Here is a 22,748-nt window from a genome sequence, read left to right on the forward strand (position 1 = left end):
GAAATAGAGAAAGTAACAAGTCATTAAGTCCTAGTCCAAATCATAGATGTGGTAGAATATGTTGCTTACTTTTTTTGCCTAGTAAATATTCATTCAGATAACCTTTTATGTCCCTTCCTTATCTCAATTTTTATGGACTTTCCAGGGTCGTTAAAGTACACATTTGACTGCATGTTCTACATTCATAGTGCAACGTCCTTGTTTACTCTTGGTTTATATGACCTGCCTCTATGCCTCCTCCACTCCACACAGACTTGGGGTAGAGAGCATGGCTCTTACTTTTTTGCTCAGGTTGTTTATTTCACCAAGAATATCTTCGTCTTCTCTTAGGCTATTCAGTTCCTACCAGTGCTTTAAGATCTTGTTTAAAGACGTGATGGGAGGAAGGTTTAAGACATACAGATAAATCAAATAGTGAATGGTTGGTATCATAAGAATGAGACAGGTAAGTGGCTATGGTAGTTCAGTGGAAGGGAAGACTACTTCAGCTGAGTGCATCAGGGAAGGCTTCTTGCAAGAGGTAGCAATTGCATTGGGCCTTTGCATTCAGATAAACGAATGAATTATGAGTATGATTTGATCATATTAAAGTGGATGGGGAAGGAATCCATGCAGAGAGTACAAAATGAGGCAAAGCCTGAAGCAAGGAGTATGTGAAACATACTGTGGATTGTGGATTGTGAATTTTGATGGAACACAGGCATTACAAGTGAAGTAAAAGAAAATAAGTTATAAAGGTGGGTTAGGGACACCATGAAAGCTTTGAATGTAAAATGTTGGCATTGGTGGATCAATAAACACTTTTATCTTTCTGAATTCAGGGAAATTAAGAGATCTCAGTCTTCAACAAATGGGGATTATAATGTCATCATTATTACTTTCAAAGCTGATTAGAGAAGGGGCTTCTAGACCAGTGGCCAAGTGGGCTTGCTAATACCTCACCCCTGAATTCAACAGCATTACCAGATAGGCATGGAAACTGAAGACCTACCTATCTTGCATAGGCAGGCCCCTTACTGTGGGTCCCAGAGAGCAGGGATTATTCCCTTTCTTCTTCCTCCCCTCCCCATCTCTCACCTCCATTTCCTTCCATCCTTCCCTACCCACCCCTCTCCTCCATTTCCTTCCATCCTTCCCTCCCCACCCCTCCCCTTCATTCCCTTCCCTCCTCCCTCCTTTCTTCCATAATTACTGAATATCTGTTATGTGCCAGATACTCTTCTCCGTGCTGAGGATAAAGATTTAACAGACAGACATAGAACTTAGAATTCCAGTATTCCTAAGGTAGACCAAATCTGAACAGAAAATCCCAGAGACCTCAGCTGATTGTGTTCAATTTTTTCTCCTAAACTCAGGATGCTATATAACCACAAAAATGACAAATGTTTACCTCACCCAATTTTCTAAACTATAAAATGGTAATAAGAATTCTTCCCTTGAATAACTCCTCAATTTTTTTAAGTCAAATGAAAACACATTGAAATGTTCGTGTACTCTTCATGCATAAAGAAACATTTAGTTAATAAACCTTAGTGTTTTCAGTTTATGTACTCTTTCTTCTTAGCAACTCTTATTACCATAATTCCTCTTTGTCCTCTGATTCATTCTTTAACTTTCCTTCTTAACTCATCTGCTTTTCTCCATCAAGGATATTTGAATACTTTTCAAGACAGCCCACCCTGGCATTGCTTTCTGTGATAGTCCTGTAACTACTCTGCATTGGAAAGAAAGTTTGCTTGTGCTTTGGAAAGGCTTTAGCTCATCATTTAAATCTGATAAACATCTGGGGCACCTGGGTGGCTCAGTCAGTTAAGTATCCGACTATGGCTCAGGTCATGATCTCACGGTTCTTGGGTTCAAGCCCCGCATCGGGCTTCGCACTGGCAGTGTGGAGCCTGCTTGGATCCTCTGTCTGCCTCTCTCTCTGTCCCTCCCCTGCTTTCACTCTCTCAGAAAAAAAAAATGATAAACTTCTGGGTATACCAATAAAACTTGGTCCATGAGAAGAAATGTTTCTAGGAGAGCAGGGGCTTTTATTGAGTGCTTCTGCTGGACCAAATGCCATGCTGGGCAGTGAACAACATAGAAATGGTCCCTCTCTTTGCAGAGGGAAGACCACAGTTGAGATGGAATAATCCAGGGGGCTATGAGGATAGATTGGAAGCATCTGCAGGTGCATGTTATGTTAGCAAAAATGTTCATCAGATTTTCAAAGTGGACTATACAAGGAAGTGTTAAGCATCTTTGTATTTAAATAAATGGATTATGAACACAGTGTAGAAAGACTATGTGTTACTCATAGATGTCATTAATAATGCTCTTAATAATATAAAAGCTAACTTTTTTTTTTTTAAGGATTTTTAGGAGCTTTACCCACATTATCTCATTTAAAGCTCCACAACAGTCCCATGAAATAGGATGGCAGAGCCGGCTTGTTGGCTATCTAACAAGTTTTTTTTTTAGATCTTTATTTATTTTTGAGAAATAGAGCATGAGCAGGGGAGGGGCAGAGAGAGAAGGAGACACAGAATCTGAAACAGGCTCCAAGTGTCAACCCAGAGCCTGACGTGGGGTTCAAACTCACAAACTGCAAGATCATGACCTGAGCTGAAGTCAGATCCCTAACCCACTGAGCCACCCAGGTGCCCCCTATCCAACAGTCTTATTAATCCCTTCATCCTTGGCACACAGTGCCTGCCTCTTTCACTCTCAAAAAGGGCATTTCCTTGTTTGCCTTTCCCCAATCCTTCCTCTAGGAGTGAATTATAATCGGTCTAAGCAAATAATAATATTCTGAGTTGCCTTGCCAAATAATTGGTTAAGTCTGTACAAGCCATGCTGTCTTGAAACTTGAGGGAAGAGCTAGTAGGAACTTCCAAGAAGAGGTTCCTGGCTCTAAAACATGGATGCAAGGCAAACATGTTCTTCTTTTTACCTCTGCATATGATCATTGGTGAGTAATGTATGGCATCCAACAGCAAACTTGGTCCAAAGTGAGGACCAAGCCCAAGCTGGACCAAGTCTGGTGGCAGGGAGGGGAGGAAATGAGGTGTAAGGACTCAAAACCTGAATGAGATCATTGAGCTGCCGAATTAACCAGTCCTGGAATCCTCTCGCCCTTGGACTTCTTGACAAGGGGAATAATAAATATTCTTATTGTTTACGATGTTTTGGTTGAGTTTTGGTAGTTACTGAGTTCAAGATGTTTTGGTTAAAAGCATGCCTACAGATATGTTATTTCCTTTTTGTAAAATTGAGGCACTGAGAAATTAAATTAGTTACTGCTCAAGATCATTGAGGTGCCAAGGGGGAAAAGCAGGTTTCAAAGCTAGTCTGCCCGGAAAGAAGCCTTGTGCTTAACCAATAGCTGTAATACCACTGCCTCGCCTTGATATTTCATTTCTTTACAAGTGGAATAGTGCTGACTTAAGTACATTCCATTTCAAGAATGAAATTTGCTGCACTGTATCGTCTGGCCTGGAGTAAGAGGTTGGCAGTCCTTATGCCTTCCTGGACTCTGGCCCCCTGCATTAATAACAGTTATGGAGCAGCAAGAGAGAAATGTGAGTAGGTCTTTCCACCTCTTCCACCTCCTGTTCTTCGCCACCCCTGTGCCTGTGACTTGTGAGAGAATTAATGGATGAATATATCATGGATATAAAAGCTGTGTTTTTAATTATGTGATCAATCTTTCTTAGATTGACTCTTAAATTTTTGAGTATGGATATACCCGAGACCAAGGAATTATCCCCTATGCACATCAAGACTATTTCTGTATGTGTTTAATGAGTGGTACCAGCCTGGGAATACAAATGAGGCCATCTGAAGAATGTCTCCTCGCCCTTGTGGAGACACCACTAAACTGTGATATAATTAATTTGGAGTGTCCCTGGATATGCTCTGGGAGTGGTGAGCTGGGGCTTCTTAGACCTCACAGAGAGGAGCATGTTCAATTCAGGGCTGAAATGGTAGAGGAGAGGACTAGTAGGACATTTCTGGGAAACCAGAAAGTTTAGACTGGCATATGCCATAATGAAAAATGCTGTAGCACACCTTGGCAGGAAAATGCTTCTTTTTTGCTGAAAGGTTTCTTTTAGACATAACCAGTCAGCACTTACTTGGCACTTGTGGCCTTGGGATATGCAAAACATGGTGATTATGTCAACATGAGTTAAAAGATTATCAGTTAAATGATTGCATGATTCAACGATTATATGAAGACTCATGGCTTGTTTTTTAAATAAGCATTTACTGTCCTCATCCTGTCTCATTTGCATATGTGTTAAAATATGAGGCCAGTTGGGGACAAGCATGTCCCCAGCCCAAAGCTTTCAAGCCCAAGTGGTCATTGGAACATTGTGGGCTGCATTCAACAGCTATGTGAATGACTTAGGGAGGCTCCATTTGCAAGGAAGAGGTTGTGCACTTAATTCATTTTAGCTGGTTGGTTGGAGTGATCCTTTGGCCTTTTTTGGCCTCTATCTCTTAAGTTTGCATTCCTTGGTCAGTTATCCATCATATGTTTTGCTTATAACATCTATTTCTGTAGGACGGTCTTTATTAAGTTAATGTATTTTCTATTCCACCTAATTAAAAAAAGAATAGGAAGCTACTAACATAACTGTATGAGATTCAGAAAGATAAAATTAAGGAAGGCAGGGCAAAAGGAATATGAAGTGGCATAGTAGGAGGAAGCCAGGACGAATTTAGTACGTGGGAGTAGAGTCCACAAGGTCAAGATCATGCACACGCGTGAAAGCTGTAGTGACAAGGATTCTTGTAGTCACCAAGTTAGAAACGTTACTGCTGCTCAGAAGAAGCATTGACTTTTCTGGAACTAAAGCCTTGGGAAATTGTTTTCCTGTAGGGTCTTTATAAAGGGAACACTGATGTGTAGTAGGGGATCTCCTAAACAGTATGCTTATGATGTGCTTATACAGCTCTGTAACAATGAGTGCATCAGCGCAGGGAGGCAGAGCAGTGCAGCCCAGGCTTCCCTTGGGTCTGCACGCACTGCCTTCTCTTTTCCTCCTGGAAAGCAAAGCTGCTAAGTGGAATCTAAGTTTCCAGACCTTAACACGTGCCGACTGTGATTGTGATGCTTTTGCAGGTGTGAAAACAGCAGTTAATTGTGTTTGAGTAACTTAGGGGTCATACTGGAACTTATGGCCTTAAGTTTAATACAGACTGTGGACTTGCTCAGTTTGCCTTCCCACTTTTTGTCTTTTCATTAGGACTCTTCAAATCCATGGGCCCACTTGGAGTTTAGAGTGCACCTGTTTGTGTTTATATCTGAGAATGCTCCCTTCTACTGGGAAGACCCTCTGTGTATAAATTTAGTGGACCTCTTTGTTTTACAAAACATATGCAGGAGAGGTACATTTAAAAGACAAAAGTCATATGGCACCTGGGTGGCTGAGTCAGTTAAACCTCTAGACTCTTGGTTTCAGCTCAGGTCATGATCTCACAGTTCATGAGCTCAAGCCCTGAGTGGGGCTCTGTGCTGACAGTGTGGAGCCTGCTTGGGATTCTCTGTCTCCCTCCCTTTCTCTCTCTCTGCCCCTCTGCCCCTCCCCTGCTCTCTCTCCCTCTTATGATAAATAAACTTAAAACAGAGAGAAAAGTCACGTGATTCTAATTTATGATAGTCATTCCCCAAAGAGAATGAGATGCTTTCTTTTCTTTTCAAAAAAAAAAATTAAGTTTATTTATTTATTTTGAGAGAGAGCACAAATAGAAGGAGGAACTGAGAGGGGGATGGGGGAGAGAGAGAATCCCAAGCAGGTTCTGCACTATCAGCACAGAGCCTGATTCAGGGCTCGAACCCATGAACCATGAGATCATGACCTGATCTGAAATCAAGAGCCGGATGCTTAACCGACCGAACCACCCAGGTGCCCCAGAATGAGATGCTTGCTTGCTTGCTTTCCTTTGTATTTTTAAGAAGCTAAGAATTTTGAAAATAACATTTCTTAAAAGTGCATACTTATTGCATCCACTCATCTATGAGTATCATTATGAAACAAGTTTAATAAAAAAAAAAATTTCATGAAGTCTTTAGAAGATTTACTCCTGGATGTAAATAAAAATAAAGTGTGGAAAAATAGTAACAACAACAAAAAAAGGATGTCTGCCAAAAATTAAGACGCAGGCATATACTCGGAATATGTTCTGAAATGGAAAGACACAGAGGCCTTTCTTCTGCATGTGCGCTCTGTACTTCTAAGCCCTCGTTTAACTAAGCCAGGGCTGGCTGAAATAACATTTAACGTTTAACATGAATCCTTTGAAAGACTCTAACAACTGGTTCCCCTTTCTAGACTTTTCTGGCCTTTCAGGGTGTCCTTTGTGGGTGCAGTGGAGAGAGGGTGGCCCTCAAAAGTCATACAACATAGAAGCTTTATACATAAGCCAAAGCATGCTCAATAGAAAACATTGTTTACAAAAGAACGTCATTTAAAAAGTGAACGTACACCATGATTGCATCCCAAGAGAGAACACCTGTTAGGAGTTTGGGGCATGCTCTTCAGATTTTTATTTTCTCTGGAAATAGTAGTATTTATGTAACTCTGCATGGTGGTGTCCTCTCTTGAGTTAGGAATTGGTCAAGAGGAAGTGAGCCTTACCTTTCAGCAGGTCAGGTGGCTCCACATGGCCCGTCCCTTTCACCTGATTTTCATGCTGAAGGAATAGAGATGATGGCAGAGAAGCTGTGTCTGCTTTTCTTCCTCTGCTGGTGAACACACACAGAACCCCAAAGCATGTAAAGTCCCCTTTGTACTTTAATTCCTTCAATACTGTGAAACCCTTACCATATCAAGAGAGTGGTGAGAAGTCAGGCATGTGCTTCTACACTAGCTGCTCATTGCCCTGTCCTCTGGCCTGGTCTTTGTTCCCATTTGCATGTAGCCACTCTCCTGGGGAAGCAGCGCTTTGCCTCAGTCTGTCAGTCTTTTTAATTTTTAATCTTCTTCTTTAGCACCTAACTCTTCTCGCATACTTGGCTTTTATCATTCTCTGATCCATCCTTTTTGCTTCTGGAGTGGAAGAGGGATGATTCTAGTTTTGAGGTGGAGGGGAGGAAGAAGGCCTTGATCTACCTTGGAAAGCTGGGAAATACCCAAGTAATGTTCAGACATCTCTCATGATGGGGAGCAGGTAATGCCCCCCAGACTACCTATTACAGTATGTTAAGAGAGCCCTTGTCTCGCTAGGGTCATTATATTTTTTTAAATATTCTTTTTTTAAAGTTTATATATTTATTTTGAGACAGAGAGCACAAGCAGGAGAGGGGCAGAGAGAGAGAGAGAGAGAGAGAGAGAGAGAGAGAGAGAGAATCCCAAGCAGGCTCTGTGCCATCAGTGCTGAGCCCAATGCTGGGGGCTCAATCTCACAAACCATAAGATCATGACCTGAGCTGAAGTTAAGGGTCAGATGCTTAACCGACTGAGCCACGCAGGTGCCCTTAAATGATTGGGAAAAAAAGGAGAGATAACATTTCATAACAGTGAAAATTACATGAAATTCAAATTTTGGTGTTTGTAAATAAGTTTTATTGGAAAAGGGCCATTCATTTACATAGTATTTATGGTTCTTTTGTGTTAAAATAGCAGAGTTGAATACTTGGAACAGAGGCCTTATGGCCTGCAAAACCTAAAATATTTATTATCTAGCCTTTTACAGAAAAGTTTGTAAATAACCTTCAGAGGTCAGTGATGCCCTGGGCCTGTGACCCTTATATGACTGTACTTGGTTGGTTTTTAAGAATGAGTAGGAGAGGCTTCACTTGCAAATAGCTGAATAAATGGATGGCAAATACTTATCAACTACATTTTTTTTTTAGTTCAGTAGTTTTGATGCTCAGCTTTTTCATAATATTATACCATAAAACTGTATTTATAAAAATGAGGACAAAAAATTGAATGAAAACAAAAATCACTTATTCCCCATGTTACATTACTTAGTATTTGGATTATTTTCTATATAACTTTAGCTTTATTGATGTATGATGAACATATAAAATTGTAAGATATTTACAATTTTTTAAAAAAATTTTTAGCGTTTATTTATTATTGAAAGAGACAGAGCGTGAGCAGGGGAGGGGCAGAGAGGAAGGCACAGAATCCGAAGCCGGCTCCAGGCTCTGAGCTGTCAGCACAGAGCCTGATGCAAGACTCGAACTTAAAAACTGCGAGATCATGACCTGAGCTGACGTCGGATGCCCAACCGACTGAGCCACCCAGGCGCCCCTAAAATTATAAGATATTTAAAGTGTATAGCATGGTGATTTGGTATACATACACATTGTGAAAAGATTTCCCCCATCTAATTCATTAATACGTTCACCACCTCACATATTTACTCCCTACCCACCGCCCTACCCCCTGCTTTTTTTGGTGAGAACACTTAGTTCTAGTCTCTTAGAAAATTTCAATGATGCAATACAGTGTTATCAACTACAGTCCCAGTGTTTTACATTAGATCCTCAAACCTGATTCATTTTGTAGCTGAAAGTTGTATTTTTTATAGCTGTAATTGTAGTTTTGTAGCCAACCTTTTCCTATTTCTCTACGCCTGCCCCAGCTCCTGGCAAACAATTTTCTACTCTCTGTTTCTAGGAGTTTGTCTCTTTTTAAAATTCTACATATAAGTGATCCCACGCAGTATTTGTTTTTGTCTGATTTATCTCACTTAGCATAATGTCCTCCAGGTCCATCCATGTTGTGGCACATGGTGGGATTTCCTTCTTTCTCATGATGAATACTCCACTGAGTATATATACACCACATCTTTTTTATCCATTCATCTGTTGATAAACTTAGGTTGTTTCCATATTCTGCCTACTGTAAATAATGCTGTAATGAATGTGGGAGTGCAGGTACCTCTTCAAGATACTGATTCTCTTTGGGTACATACTCAGAAGCGGGATTTCTGGACTATATGGCAGTTCTATTTTTAATTTTTTTGAGGAATCTCCACGCTGTTTTTCATAGTGGCTGCACCAGTTTGCATTCCCACCAACAGTGTGTGAAGTTTCCCTTTTCTCCATATTCTTGCCACCCCTTGTTATTTCGTGTCTTTTGATAGCCATTCTAACAGGTATGAACTGCCATCTAGTTGTGATTGTGATATGCATTCCCCTGATGATTAGTGATGTTGAGCACCTTCGAAAAGTGCCTGTTGGCTGTCTATGAGTCTTTTTTGGAAAAATGTCTATTCAGATCCTCTGTCTTTTCTTTTTTTTTTTTGTTTTTTGAAGCTGAGTTGTATGAGTTTTTTTTTAATATTTTGGATATTTACCCCTTATCGGATATATAATTTGCAAATATTTTCTTCCATTCTGTAGGTTTCCTTTTCATTTTGTGGATGGTTTGCATTCCTATGCAGAAGCTTATTACTTTAATATAATATTAGCTTTATTTTTACTTTTGTTGCCTTTGCTTTTGGCATCAGATCCAAAAAATCATTGCCAGACTGATGTACAGGAGCTTACCCATTATGTTTTTTTTTTTTTTCTAGGAGTTTTATAGTCTCAGGTTTTATGTTCAAGTCTTTAATTCATTTTGATTTGATTTTGTGTGATATAAGATAATGGTCCAGTTTCACTCTTTTTCATATATGGCTGTCCAGTTTTTCCAACACCATTATATATTCTTGGCTCCTTTGTTATAAATTAATTGACCATATATATGTGGGTTTATTTCTGGGCTCTCTGTCCTGTCTCACTTACCTTTCTGTGTGTTTTAAAGCCCAATTCCATACTGTTGTGATTACTATAGCTTTGTATTATAGTTTGAAATCAGCAAGTGTGATGCCTCTAGCTATGTTTTTCTTTCTTAAGATGGTTTTAGCTCTTCAGCGTCTTTTGTGGTCACATACAAATTTTAGGATTGTTCTATTTCTGTGACAAATGCCATTAGGATTACATTGCATATATAGCTTCTTTTGGGTAGTGTGGACATTTCAACAATATTCATTCTTCCAACCCATGAGCATGGAATATCTTTCGATTTGTTTATATTTTCTTCAATTTCTTTCATCAATGTTTTATAGTTTTCAGTATACAGATATTTTAGCTCCTTGGGTAAATATATTACTAGGTATTTTATTCTTTTTGATGCCATTGTAAATGGGATTTTTTTTTAAATTTCTGTTTCTGATAGTTCATTATTACTGTATTGACGCTAAATAGATTTTTTGATATTGGTTTTGTATCCTGCAACTTCCCCAAATTCATTTATTAGTTCTAACAATATTTTTTGGTAGACTATGGATTTTCTATATATAATATCATGTGATATGCAAGAGATAGTTTTACTTCTTCCTTTTTGATTTGGTGCCTTTTATTTCTTTTACTTGCCTAATTGCTCTGGGTAGGACTTCCAGTACTATGTTAAATAAAAGTGGCAAGAGTGGGCCTCCTTGTCTTACTTTTGATCTTATAGGAAAAGCCTTCATTGAGTATGATGTTGGCTATAGGCTTGTCATATATGGCTTTTAATTGTGTTGAGGTACATTCCCTTTACACCCACTTTGTTGAGAGTTTTTATAATGACTAGATGTTGGATTGTGTCAAATGCTTTTTCTACATCTATTGAGAAGATGATGATTTTTATACTTAGTTTTGTTAATGTAGTATATCATATTTATTGATTTTCAGATGTTTAACCATTCTTGGATCCCTGGAATAAATCCCACTTGATCATGGTGTATGTTCCTTTTAATGTACTAATTGAATTTGGTTTGCTGATATTTTTTTGAGGATTTTTGCATCTATGTTCATCAGAGATAATGGCCTATAATTTTCTTTTCTTATAGTGTCCTTGACTGGTTTTGATATCCAGGTGATTCTAGCCTCTTAAAATGGGGTTTGGAAATTACCCTGCTCTGGCTTATTTCCTTTTAGTTTTTATTCTATATGTTGGGTATTTTTTTTTTTTTTTTTGCAGAAATGGGATATCATATATAGCTTTTAGTTGACTTTTTTTCTTTTTTACTAAACATGTGTCTTTATTTTACTTTTTTTTAAACATGTGTCTTTAAATACACAATCTTCATGGCTACATTGTATTCTATCTTTGAAAGAATTATAATTTATTTAACAACTTTATTGTTGAACATTTGGGTTGTAGAATAAATACAACATTATATGTCTTTAATACAAATAGCTGTCTACATAATGTTTTTAGAAATATATTGAGGGGCTGCCTGGGTGACTCAGTTGGTTAAGCATCTGACTCTTGATTTCGGCTCAGGTCATGATCTCATGGTTTATGAGTTTGAGCCTTACTTCAGGCTCTGTGCTGATGGTGCGCGCTCTCTCTCTCTCTCTCTCTCTCAAAATAAATAAATAAACTTAAAGTAAATGTACGAAGTGGGTCAAAGGAAATGAATATTTTTAGGTTTGGGAGGATGTTTACCTCATATATATGAGGAACAAAGTTACTTCTCAGGCTTAAAAATGAGTACATATTTATTTCATCCTTGCCCCACTTAATATATTACTTTAATGGTTGCCAGTATTTTAAAAATATTATTTTAATTTTTATTTATTTCATGACTAGAATTGTATATCTTAAATATATGTTAATCTCTGTGACTTGTTTGTTCTTGTCCTTTACCCATTTTTCTTTTATAATGGAAAGTCATTATTATCATTTTTTTAATGTTTATATATTTTTGAGAGAGAGAGAGTGTGTACAAGTGGGGGAAGGGCAGAGAGAGAGGGAGACACAGAATCCGAAGCAGACACCAGGCTCTGAGCTGTCAGTACAGAGCCCAACGAAGGGCTCCAACTCACGAATCATGAGCTCATGACTTGAGCCAAAGTCGGATGCTTAACCGACTGAGCCACCCAGGCGCCCCAGTCAGTTATTTTTAAAGGCCTATTTCCATATTAAGAACATTAGCCTTTATGTATGTACATGTATATAAACACACACATATATATATATATGTATATGCTATACATATATATTGCAGATATCATGCCTAATTCAACTTTAAATTTTTTTGTGTATGGTATTTTTGACATAATGGAATTCTAAATGGTTATGTAGTTGTTGTATTGATTTTTTTTCCTTTGTGATTTTTGTCCATGTGTTTTAGTTTTATAATCCTTTTTTGTTTTGAAATTTCTTTCCAATGTAAGAATCAGCCAAAAATTCCCCTATGTTTTGTGTGTGTGCTTTAAACAATTTCATTATTTGCGTTTAACATATCTGTGTAGAATTTATTTTCATGTGAGGTTAATATCAAACTTGATTTTCCCCTCATGTACTTTGCCAATTTTTCTAGCAACTTATGTGGATAAACCTACATTCCTCAGTGGTTTATGATGTTTCCTTTGTAATATAAAAATAATTTAGGTTTACCAGGATCTGTTTCAGGTCTTGCTTTTGTGTTCTACTGATCTGCTTGCCAATTCTTTTTTTAGATTGCACTTTTTAAATTGTTTACTTGTAATACCTCATTGGACAAGTTACCCCTCACCCCACCCATAGATCTCCTTTTACAAAATTTCCTTTGGTTGCTTTTTTGGGGGAGGGTGGGACAACAAATAGTAGGATTAGTGGTTTCTTAATTCCATTCTTCAATTAAAGCAATAAAAACATGTTATCAGAGCAGTAAGGTTGCTTTTTTTTTTTTTTACTGTAACTTGAAAATGGATATTCAGTTTATTCAACTTCTCTGTCAGCTTCTCTGAAAATACATTTTAGGAGGTGAAAATAAAATACAGTTCTGTTATCAACCTCTGAATAGTTCTACATGCCTTAAGATAATTTTTTTTTCTTTTGCTGGTTTTAGCATTTTGGATTTTATTCTATAATGATATAGCTTGGTTAATAGATTGTGTTTTAGACATTAAAATAGTACTCCTCAGTGAGCGTTTGATGGGATTTAAGGAATATCTTGCTCTTTTGTTGTTGCTGTTGTTTAGATTTTATTCCATAATCATAAAGTTAGCTCTGCAGTGCAGGAGGACTTGGAATGGGATACGGAAAATATGGAACGTGAGGAATTGTCATGTGAATACAAAGATTATAGGAGGTTGCAAGCAGATAGGAGTGAGGGGTACTCTCCTGAGCAACAGAAGGAATGGCCTGGTGGTTAAGATAAAATGCAAGTCAGGGGCGCCTGGGTGGCTCAGTCGGTTAAGCATCTGACTTCAGCTCAGGTCATGATCTCACAGTCTGTGAGTTCCAGCCCCACGTGGGGCTCTGTGCTGACAGCTCAGAGCCTGGAACCTGCTTCAGATTCTGTGTCTCCCTGCCTCTCTGCCCCTCCCCCACTTGTGCTCTGTCTCTCTTCTCAAAAGTAAATAAATGTTAAAAAATTTTTTTAAAAAATGCAAGTCAAAGTTAAGGGTTGTCCACGGTGAGCAATGGTGACCTTCTTTCTGGTCCTGCCATTCCTAAATGCAAAGTGTTGCATGGTTTCCATAGTATTCATGTACTCTTTTTCACTTTGCCAAAGATCACAGGATTGCCATCTAACCATACCGTCTTGGCATTCTTGGGAACCATTTATATTTGGCCTAGCATTTGCCATGGACAAGATGCTGCGATCCGTATGATTCGATGAAATTCTCATCATCAAATTTCTCCCTTTAATGGACTTGTTGCCAGTGCCATTATGGCATTTGAAGTCACCATCCTGCCACATAAACCCCACAATAATTTTTTAAAAGCAGGAACTTTTATAACTAAATCCCTTCTTCCCAGTGCTCAGAGCATGAAAGTTTTCTGCTGTCTTTGAGAGTTTGTCTGGAAACAGCTCTCAGGAGATGTGGCCAAAGGGCACGTTGGTGATGGGGATGTGGTGGAGCTGAGCATGGCTGCATGGCAGGGTGTGGCCCCCAGGAGTGATGGTAGTGTCTGCAAAGCTATCTCATTCTTGTTCTTTTCTTTCTTTTTAATTTCAATTCCGGTATAGTTAACATACGGTGTTATGTTCATTTCAAGTGTAAATACAGTGATTCAGCAATCCTATACAGTCCTCAGTGTTCATCCGTGATAAGTGTATTCTTAATTCCCTTCGCGTATTTCATCCATCCCCCCACTCACCTCCCATCTGGTGAACTTCAGTTCTCTATAACTAAGAGTCTTCTTTCGGACTTGCCTCTTTTTTTTCTTTGTTTGTTTGGTTTCTTAAATCTACATGACCGAAATCCTATGGAATTTGTCTCACTGACTTATTTCACTTAGCATCATACTCTGTAGATCTATTCATGTTGTTGCAAATGGCAAGATTTCATTCTTTTTTATATCTGAGTAATATCCCATTGTAAACATATACATACATATGTAATATATATCATCTTCTTTATCCATTTATCCATTGATGGATACTTGGGCTGCTTCCATAATTTGGCTATTGTAAATAATGCTGCAATAAACATAGAGGTGCATATATCTTTTTGAATTAGTATTTTTGTATTCTTTGGGTAAATATCCAGCAGTGGAATTACTAGATCATACAGTAATTCTATTTTTAATTTTTTGAGAAACCTCCATACTGTTTTCCACAGTGGCTGCGCCAGTTTGCATTCCCACCGGTAGGGCACAAGGGTTCCTTTTCTCCACATCCTCACCAACACTTGTTTCTTGTGTTTTTGATTTGAGCCATTCTGACAGGGGTGAGGTGATATCTCACTGTGGTTTTGATTTGTATTTCTCTGATGATGAGTGATGTTGAGCATCTTTTCATTCTTGTTGTTGTTCTCATGAGTTTTTTTCCCAAGGCCAAAATAGGGAGGATGACCATGAAAGCTATTTCTAAAACATGCTTGCATTTTATGGGCAATATTAGATTCATTCATTCATGCAACAAATACTTACACATCCTCACTATGAGCCAGGCACTAGCATTATGGATGCTGGAGAGATAACAGGGGGCAACATAAGTGTAATACTTGCTCTGGAGAGTAAATTCCAGTAGGAGAGAAAATTAATAAACAAATAAGTAAAAATATATAATGCAGTGCAAAATAGAGATAAGGACTCTGAAGATAAGCAAGACAGGGTAAAAGGAAAGAGTATGGCAGAAATGAGTGTGACACTCTTGGATAACGTGATCAGGAAAGGCCTCTGTGATTAGGTGGTCTTTGCAGAAACTTGAAAGAAATGGGGAGGCAAGTTATACAAGCTAGTGGGCTCTGGGACCATCAAGGAGCCCAGCATATCCAGAAGGGAGTGAGTGAGTTGGAGAGTAGTGGGAGATAAGGACAGAGAAGTAGCTAGGGTCAAGTTAAAGGGTGTGATTTTACTGAGGTGACGATGAGAAGCTGTTGGAAGGTTCTGAGCAGGAGAGTGACATGATTTGATGCCACTTGAGTTGTACCTCTCTGGCTGCCTTTACAAAAAGTGGATGATGATACCATCACTCAGAACACTGGGAGAAGAGCGGATTCGGGTGGTAGGTATCAGGAGTTCTGTTTGGACATACCACATTCGAAGTGCCTGTTAGTCACATGAAAGGTGATATCTAATTGGTAGTAGGATGATGCATGGATCTGGAGCACAAGACAAAGATACCGATATTGGGAAAACATATGTTGGTTTAGTATATTGGGCCTGGGTCAGATCACTCAGGAGTGTATTCATTTCCTAGGACTTCTATAGCAAATAACCATCAATTTGCTAGCTTAAAACAACAGAAATTGTTATTACTCATAGATGTGGAGGCTAGAAGTCCAAAGTCCTTCAGGACCTCTCCCCCTCCTTTCTATGTCTCTTCTAGCTGCTAATGCTTGTTGGTGTTCCCTGATTTGTGGCCCATCACTCCAATCTCTGCCTCTCTCTTCTAAGGGCACTTGTCTTTGGATTAAGGGCTCATCTGGATAATCTACACCATGCTGCTCTCAAAATCCTTAACCTAACCATGTTTTGCAATATAAGGTAATATTCACTCTTCTATCATATAAGGCAATATCCACAGGTTCCAGGGATTAGGACGTGGACATGTCTTTTGGGGGCCACCATTCACTCACCACAGGCAATGGGTGTGGATCGAAAAGAGAAGCTGACTCAGGACTAAGCTGTGGGACACTAGAGTGTTCAGAGGCCAGGAAGAGAATTCAGAGTCAGTGAAGGAAATTGAAAGGAGGTCAAGTGAGGCGTCTGGTGAGATAGTGTTTCAATGAAGAGATGATGCGCTGTATGGAAAGCTGCTGAATTGTGTAGAAAATAAGGATCGAGCCTTGATTATTAGACTTGGTAAGACACAGTCATTGGTGAACTTCCCAAAATTGTGTTCAGAGAGTGGCATGATTGCATCTGTTGTGGTCCCCAGTGCTGAATCCAACTTCCACTGGAATATTATAATCCTGTTTTCACTGTGGGATCAGTGGTTGGCCAAGCACTTAGAATCTAAAAAGTCATTTTGTAATTTCTTTTTCTTCTTTCTATTTGAAGTTATGTTTGTGAGCGTGTTGTGTCAATAACTTGGTTTCTTCAAGCAAACTGTTATATGCTCATGGTAGAAATTTTTGGAAATTACAATAAGAAAATTAAAATGGGATATTTCATTTGAGATTTCATCTAAACAAGCCATTTTTTTGCAACCATTTTTTTTTCTAGGATTTTTTGTTTGATCGCTCATGTTTTTAATTGGGCGTTCAGGCTTTTCTATCAATGTCACTGAATTCAGTGATATGATTTCCCAGGAGTAGGTAAAGAACAATGTTGCTGACAATGTGTTGCCGTATAACTTTAGGTTGTCTTTTGGGTTTTTGGATAGCACTGTGAATGGCTGGGCAGGTAACCTCCAAGAAAACTTCCGAGTTGTTGGAAAAGGGACCCTCCCAGATCGAGAGGCCTGTGCTGGTGAGTCAAGTGCAAATAGATCCATTCCATTTATAGAACATCAAAAACATGTATCCAAGAGCCAGTGTTCTCAGTTTGTCTCTACAGATATCAATATAAGGGAAGTGGAAAAAATTAATTTCAGAAAGGTAATAAGGGAATCAATGAAATCTTAATATCATATTAATATTTTGCATTTTTATAATATCTGCGTTAAACTTGTGAGCAATCAGACTGAGGGAGAACAACTCTTGTAAGTAAGTTTAGAGTAAACTTACCAGACTGATCTCAATCTAAAACAGGTAAATTGAGGGTAAGATGAAGAACACAGGGAGATCACTGAAAGTGCTGAAATGTGGCTCTTTGAGTAGATTCAGGAAAAAAAAAAAATCCCCCTGAGATCTACCCTTGATCCCAAAATTAGCACGATAAGGTGGTGATAATAGACTGACAAGACATTTCTCTCTTTGATTTAAGCATCTGTCTCTGAAGAAAAGGCCCAATGAGCTTATTTACCAATCAGATTTCCTCTTGAAGATTTGGCAAAGCTTTTTCCATTATCTGTTATTTAAATTGCCTACATTTATGTGTAAGACAGTGGATATTGAAAAATATAGACCTCATACAGATGCTAAATTAATTATAGGTATTCAAGACCTAATCCTAGTAGGTAGAGTATGTTGTTCTAGAATACTAGATCAGTATTTCTAGGAAGTTGAGTAAAACTAGGGAGGAATATATTCTTATTTTAGAATCTGAGAATCAGAATCTGAGCTGCTGACATAAATTGAGATCAGTACTCTTATCCCACTTTTCACTTTTCTATTTTGCCTTGCCAAAAGTCCAGATGAGAGAAAGGTCTCAAAGTGGAAATAAGGAAACTTGCTTTATATAAGCCAAATTACTTGTTAATATGTGCTACTAAAGGCTGAGAATGAGTTTTAGAATTTAAGGTTCATTGTATTTATCTTCTAATCAAGCCAAAATTATTGAGAATACCATATGTTTTTAGAAGATATATTTGGTGTCTTTGGGAACTTGAGGCTACTAAATCACTAACAGCTGCCAGAATGGAATAGACCAAATGTACTTGGAATTTAGTTCTTTGTAGTTGGGAAGTTTGTGGATTTCCTGGTTCAGCCCATCTGATGAGAAGAATAACTCACAAACATGTTAGCTGGTTGCACAGAATAAATAATATTGCCAGAGAATATGCAATAGACAAGAGTGAAAAGAAATTTACAAGACTGTGTCATCAGTTGAAAACAAAGGCAATTAAAGAGGGGATTAATATTGCCCATTGTTGAGTTTCATCAGATGCAGTGGTTCTCAGCCTAGGCACTGTTGATATTTTGGGCCAGATCATTATTTGTTGTGGGTTATAGGATGATTAGTAGCAACTCTAGCTTCAACCCACTAGATGCCATAGAACCCTCTCCCTAGTTATGGCATTGCCAAATGTCCTCGTGGGGGTAGACTTGACCCTGATTGAGAACCACTGTGTTAGACTACTCAAAGAACGCCCAAAGTCACATCCCAGTTGTATGCTCAAGATAGAGGGGAATGAAGGGAAGCCTTACTGAGAACATTGATTGTTGAACATGTTATTAATATGAGGTTTCGTTTGGGAAGCATAATAATTAAGGTAGAACTCCTGCATGCATATTGTACTAATAAAAAGTATATCACTTTATTTTTCAACCTAGAGTTAAGTGCTGTCCAACTGCCTGGATTTGAGTCCCAGTTTTGACAGTTTTTAGCTATGTGATCTTTGACAAGTTACTTAAGCTCTCTGAGCCTGACTTTTCTGGTCTGTAAAATGGAGTTTGTTTTAGGTTATAAGTGTAAATCTATGTTAAGCAGTTAGAATAATACCTGTTCTATAGCACTATAGTTCTCTTTCTTTCTTTCTTTTTTCCTTTCTTTCTTTCTTTCTTCCTTTTTTTTTTTTTTTTTTTTTGATTAATCTTCCCTTAAAGTGCTTCATTTAAGTGTTATGTAGATGTTTGCTGTTACTGTTAGTAGGGTTAGCAAATGAAAAGAACTATACCAAGCCTATGAGCTCAAAATGTTTTGGGTTAAATATAGTCTGTTGTGTTTCTCACTGTATATCCCCACAGTTAGTATAAATAAATTACGTGCTTTCATAATTTCAGTCACTTCATCTTTTCTACTGGGCACAAGACTACTGCCAACAGAAATGGTATTTATGGTCAAAGAGAAAGGGATCCTTACCTCTGGGCATTTGCAGCTCCACGTCAGTGTTTGGCAAGCCGAACATGGGCTGGATTTCATTTCCATGCACCCACTGGACGTAGTGCCTCTGTGTAGTAGTCAGTGTGAATGACTGTACCGGTCCTGATGGGGGCATTGTTCCTGGAAGGAAACCTGGCTTGGAAACTCAAATCTCCTACCCCAGGGTGAATTCTGTCAACTGGATAAGGTTACTAGTAATCATGCCATTTACTGTCTTAATTTCTCTGCCCTCCCTTGCTGCTCTGAAGGGTGGGCGCTTGAAGAGCTTGAAGAGCTTGGATATGAAAGGGACTCCACAGATACATTGTCAAACTGTTAGCGTATGGATGTTTTTAAACCCTTGAAGTTGGATGGGATCACGGAGGCACAGTGAGAGGAATAAGAAGACAAAGGACCAAGGGCTGAACCTTAAGAATCTCAAACTTTCAGAGATCACATGAAAGTATAGGAATGGGCAAAGGAAAGTGAGAAGGAGAACTCAGACAAGGAGGAGGAAGGTGAAGTGAGCTGTCACACAGAAGGTAAAAAGAGTTAAAACTGAAGCCTATACTTTGTTAATGGCTGTAGGGGTTACTTGGTTGTGCAAATGATGATAGTAATTTATGACCAACTGAAAAGTAATGTTAACTTTTCCATTTCCTTACTGATCACCCCCTTGTTTTGTAGGTTAAAGCTTCTGATGCAGATGCAGGACTCTATGGCTTTGTTGAATATTCTCTTTATGATGGATTCCAAAGCTATGACACATCTCAGGCATTCCAGATCGACCCACATGATGGGAGAATCTGTGTTTCTCAAGACATTGACAGGGAGAGGGATCCAGCCACCTATGACCTCTTGGTGAAAGCTAAGGATGGGGTAAGTGTTCACGTATGAAATTTTAAACATACTCAAAAGCAAACCACTTTGTACACATCAGAGAGTACCAATGATTATCAATTAGCCAATCTTATTTCATAAATCACTACCTCTCTCCTTTGCAAATACCAGACATTATTATATATCATTTCATCCATAAGTAGTTCAATAATATCTGAAACAGATAATTACTTTTTAAAAACATGACTACAATAAATTAACAATAATTCTTTATAATATCTAATATCCTGGGGCGTCTGGATGGCTCAGTTGGTTAAGCAGCCGACTCTTGATTTAGGCTCAGGTCATGGTCTCAGAGTTTCGTAGTTCGAGCCCCCCATCAGGCCCTGCACTGAGAGTGCAGAACCTGCTTGGAGTTCTCGCTCTCCCTCTCTCTCTGCCCCTCCCCTGCTCATGCTCTCTCTGTATCTCTCAAAATAAATAAGTACACTTAAAAAATAATATCTAATACCCAGTCCATTTAAAATTTTCTGGATTATCTAAAAACATCTTTTAAAAGGTGGCTTATTTGAATTAAGATCCAAATGAGTTCAGAAATTGATTTGATTGCAATATCCCTTGAGTTTCAATCTGTAGCAGTCCACTCTCCCCCCACCCCCACCCCACCCCCGGCCCCCGCGCAGCTTACCTTTTCTCTGATGGTATTTGTTTTTGGAAGAAATCAAAATTTTCCCGTAAATTCTCCACATTCTGAATGTGACTGATTACATCCTTGGGATTTATTTAATGTGCTCTTTTATCATATTTTCTATGAAGTGACATTTTAAGCCAGAACCCTGATTAACTTTGGGTTCATTTAGGTGGCACTGTGTGCTTCTTATTCTATATCAGCAGTCACATGCCATTACTCCATTAGGGTGTACAATGTGGTGATTTTTGAATTCTATTATTACTTTTGCATTTATTATTTGGAATTCCTCTACTAAGAATGTTCTCTCATCAACTATTTGATTATCCTGAAATACAATTCGTAGAGGAGAGGTAAGATAAGGCTTGATTATTTCTCTTTATCAGTTTTAGAATAATGAGTTGGTGCATTTACTATCCCCAAAGGGTACAGATGATTTTTTTTCCTACTCTGAAATTATAAAATTATAAAATTATGAAATTCCTGGATTTTTATGTTTGATGCGTTTCATGCATTGCTGACATTAGTCTTTCTGATGTTCATATTGACTCATCTTAGTTCAGTAGAAGCACCTTCAATTTGACTCTTAGGTCTTTTTTTCCTTATGGTAAACTTTTAAATTGACATATAAAATGCATGCATAAAGGTGCACAAATTGTAGTACAGTTTAGTAGATTTTTGCAAAATAAACACATCCATGGAAGCAGACAAAGAAAGGGCCCCTCTCTTGGCCTCTTCCTTATCCCTCACCCCTGCCTTTAAGGTTAATCACTGTTGATTCTAACAATCACTGTTGGCTTTAAACTTTAAGCTTTCAGCTAATAGATTTATACACTATGTGTTTTTATTGTTTCTTTTGCCAAACATTATTTCTGAGAATCATACAGGCTGTTGTGTGTAGCAATAGTTCATTTGTTCTTATTGGCTTACAGTGTTCTTTTATGGGAATTTGTGATAATTTTTTATTTATTCAATAATTGATGGCATCCGTTTTAGGCTACTACAAATAGTGCTTCTATTAATATTCTTACACATGTAACTTGATGAACAAATGTAAGCATTCTATTGAGTATATATTTAGGAGTGGGATTGCGAGATCTTAGGAAAGCCAAACAAATTTTCAAATGGTTGTACCACTTTATATGCCCACCAATAGAGTAGGAGAATTTTATTTTCTCCACATCCTCCCAACATTTGGTATTTAATGTCTTTTCAATTATACCAATTCTGGTACCTATGTAGTGGTGAATCACTTTGGGGTTTTACTTTGCATTTCCTTGATGACCAAACGAATTGATGAGCGGTTGATGAGCAAAATACATATGTTTATTGACTCTTTGTATAACTTGTTTTGTGAAGTGTCTATTCAGTTCTTTACCTGTTTTCTATTGTATTGTTGGGTTTTTTCCTTGTTGATTTGTATGAATTCTTTATATGTTTGGTATTCAAGTCCTCTGTTGGATGTATTTATTGTGTATATCTTCTTGCATTCTGTGGCTTGTCTTTTCATTCCCTTAATAGTGACTTCTGAGGAACAGAAGTTGTTAACTCTAATAAAGCTCCGTTTATCAATTTGCTTACCTTTATAGCTGGTGCTTTCTCTGTCCTTTTAGGAGTATTTTTTACCTTAGAGACATGAAGGTATTATCTTAGGTTTTTTCAAAAACATTTTTGTGTAACCTTTCACAGTCATTTTTTTCAGTCTAGTGAGAGGAAGTCTTGTTATTTATTTTTTTCCAGCATGGATACTGAGATGATCATTCTTCCATCATTAGAACGTCACTTTTGTTGCAAAGCACATGGTTATGTATGTGTATGTCTATTTGTCTATGCTGTGCTTAATTAAACTTAATTATTTAAGCTCTATAATAGGTCATGATATTGTGTATTCTTTTAGCTTTGTCCTTCTTTTTCAAGATTGCCTTGACTATTCCTGGCTCTTCCATTTACACTTTCAAGTACATTTTAGAAACAGTTTGTTCAATTTTGATTACATTACAGCAAAGATAACCTGTATACACACCGTTCTGTATTTGATTTTTTGCACGTAGTCTATTTTGGAGGCTTTTCTTGTTTCTTTTTTATCTGCTTACTACTCCTTTGTTGGGCTAACACCTCTCTGGTGTAATCGTTCTGTTTTGAATGTGGTAGGCAGATCTACCTACTTAAGACATGAGTTG

At 38.0% G+C, this 22,748-nt stretch overlaps 1 protein-coding gene across 1 annotated transcript in view; it reads left to right on the top strand.

Annotated features, from left to right (window-relative positions):
* The window catches only part of DCHS2 (dachsous cadherin-related 2), a 243,217-nt gene that overhangs the window by 100,697 nt on the left and 119,772 nt on the right, over nucleotides 1-22,748 (top strand). The window contains exon 2 of the mRNA XM_042983735.1: nucleotides 19,728-19,919. Within this exon, the coding sequence (XP_042839669.1) occupies nucleotides 19,728-19,919 (192 nt within the window). The remainder of the gene's footprint in view (nucleotides 1-19,727; nucleotides 19,920-22,748) is intronic.

This window comes from Panthera tigris, chromosome B1 (assembly GCF_018350195.1).
Source record: "Panthera tigris isolate Pti1 chromosome B1, P.tigris_Pti1_mat1.1, whole genome shotgun sequence".
NCBI lineage: Eukaryota > Metazoa > Chordata > Mammalia > Carnivora > Felidae > Panthera > Panthera tigris.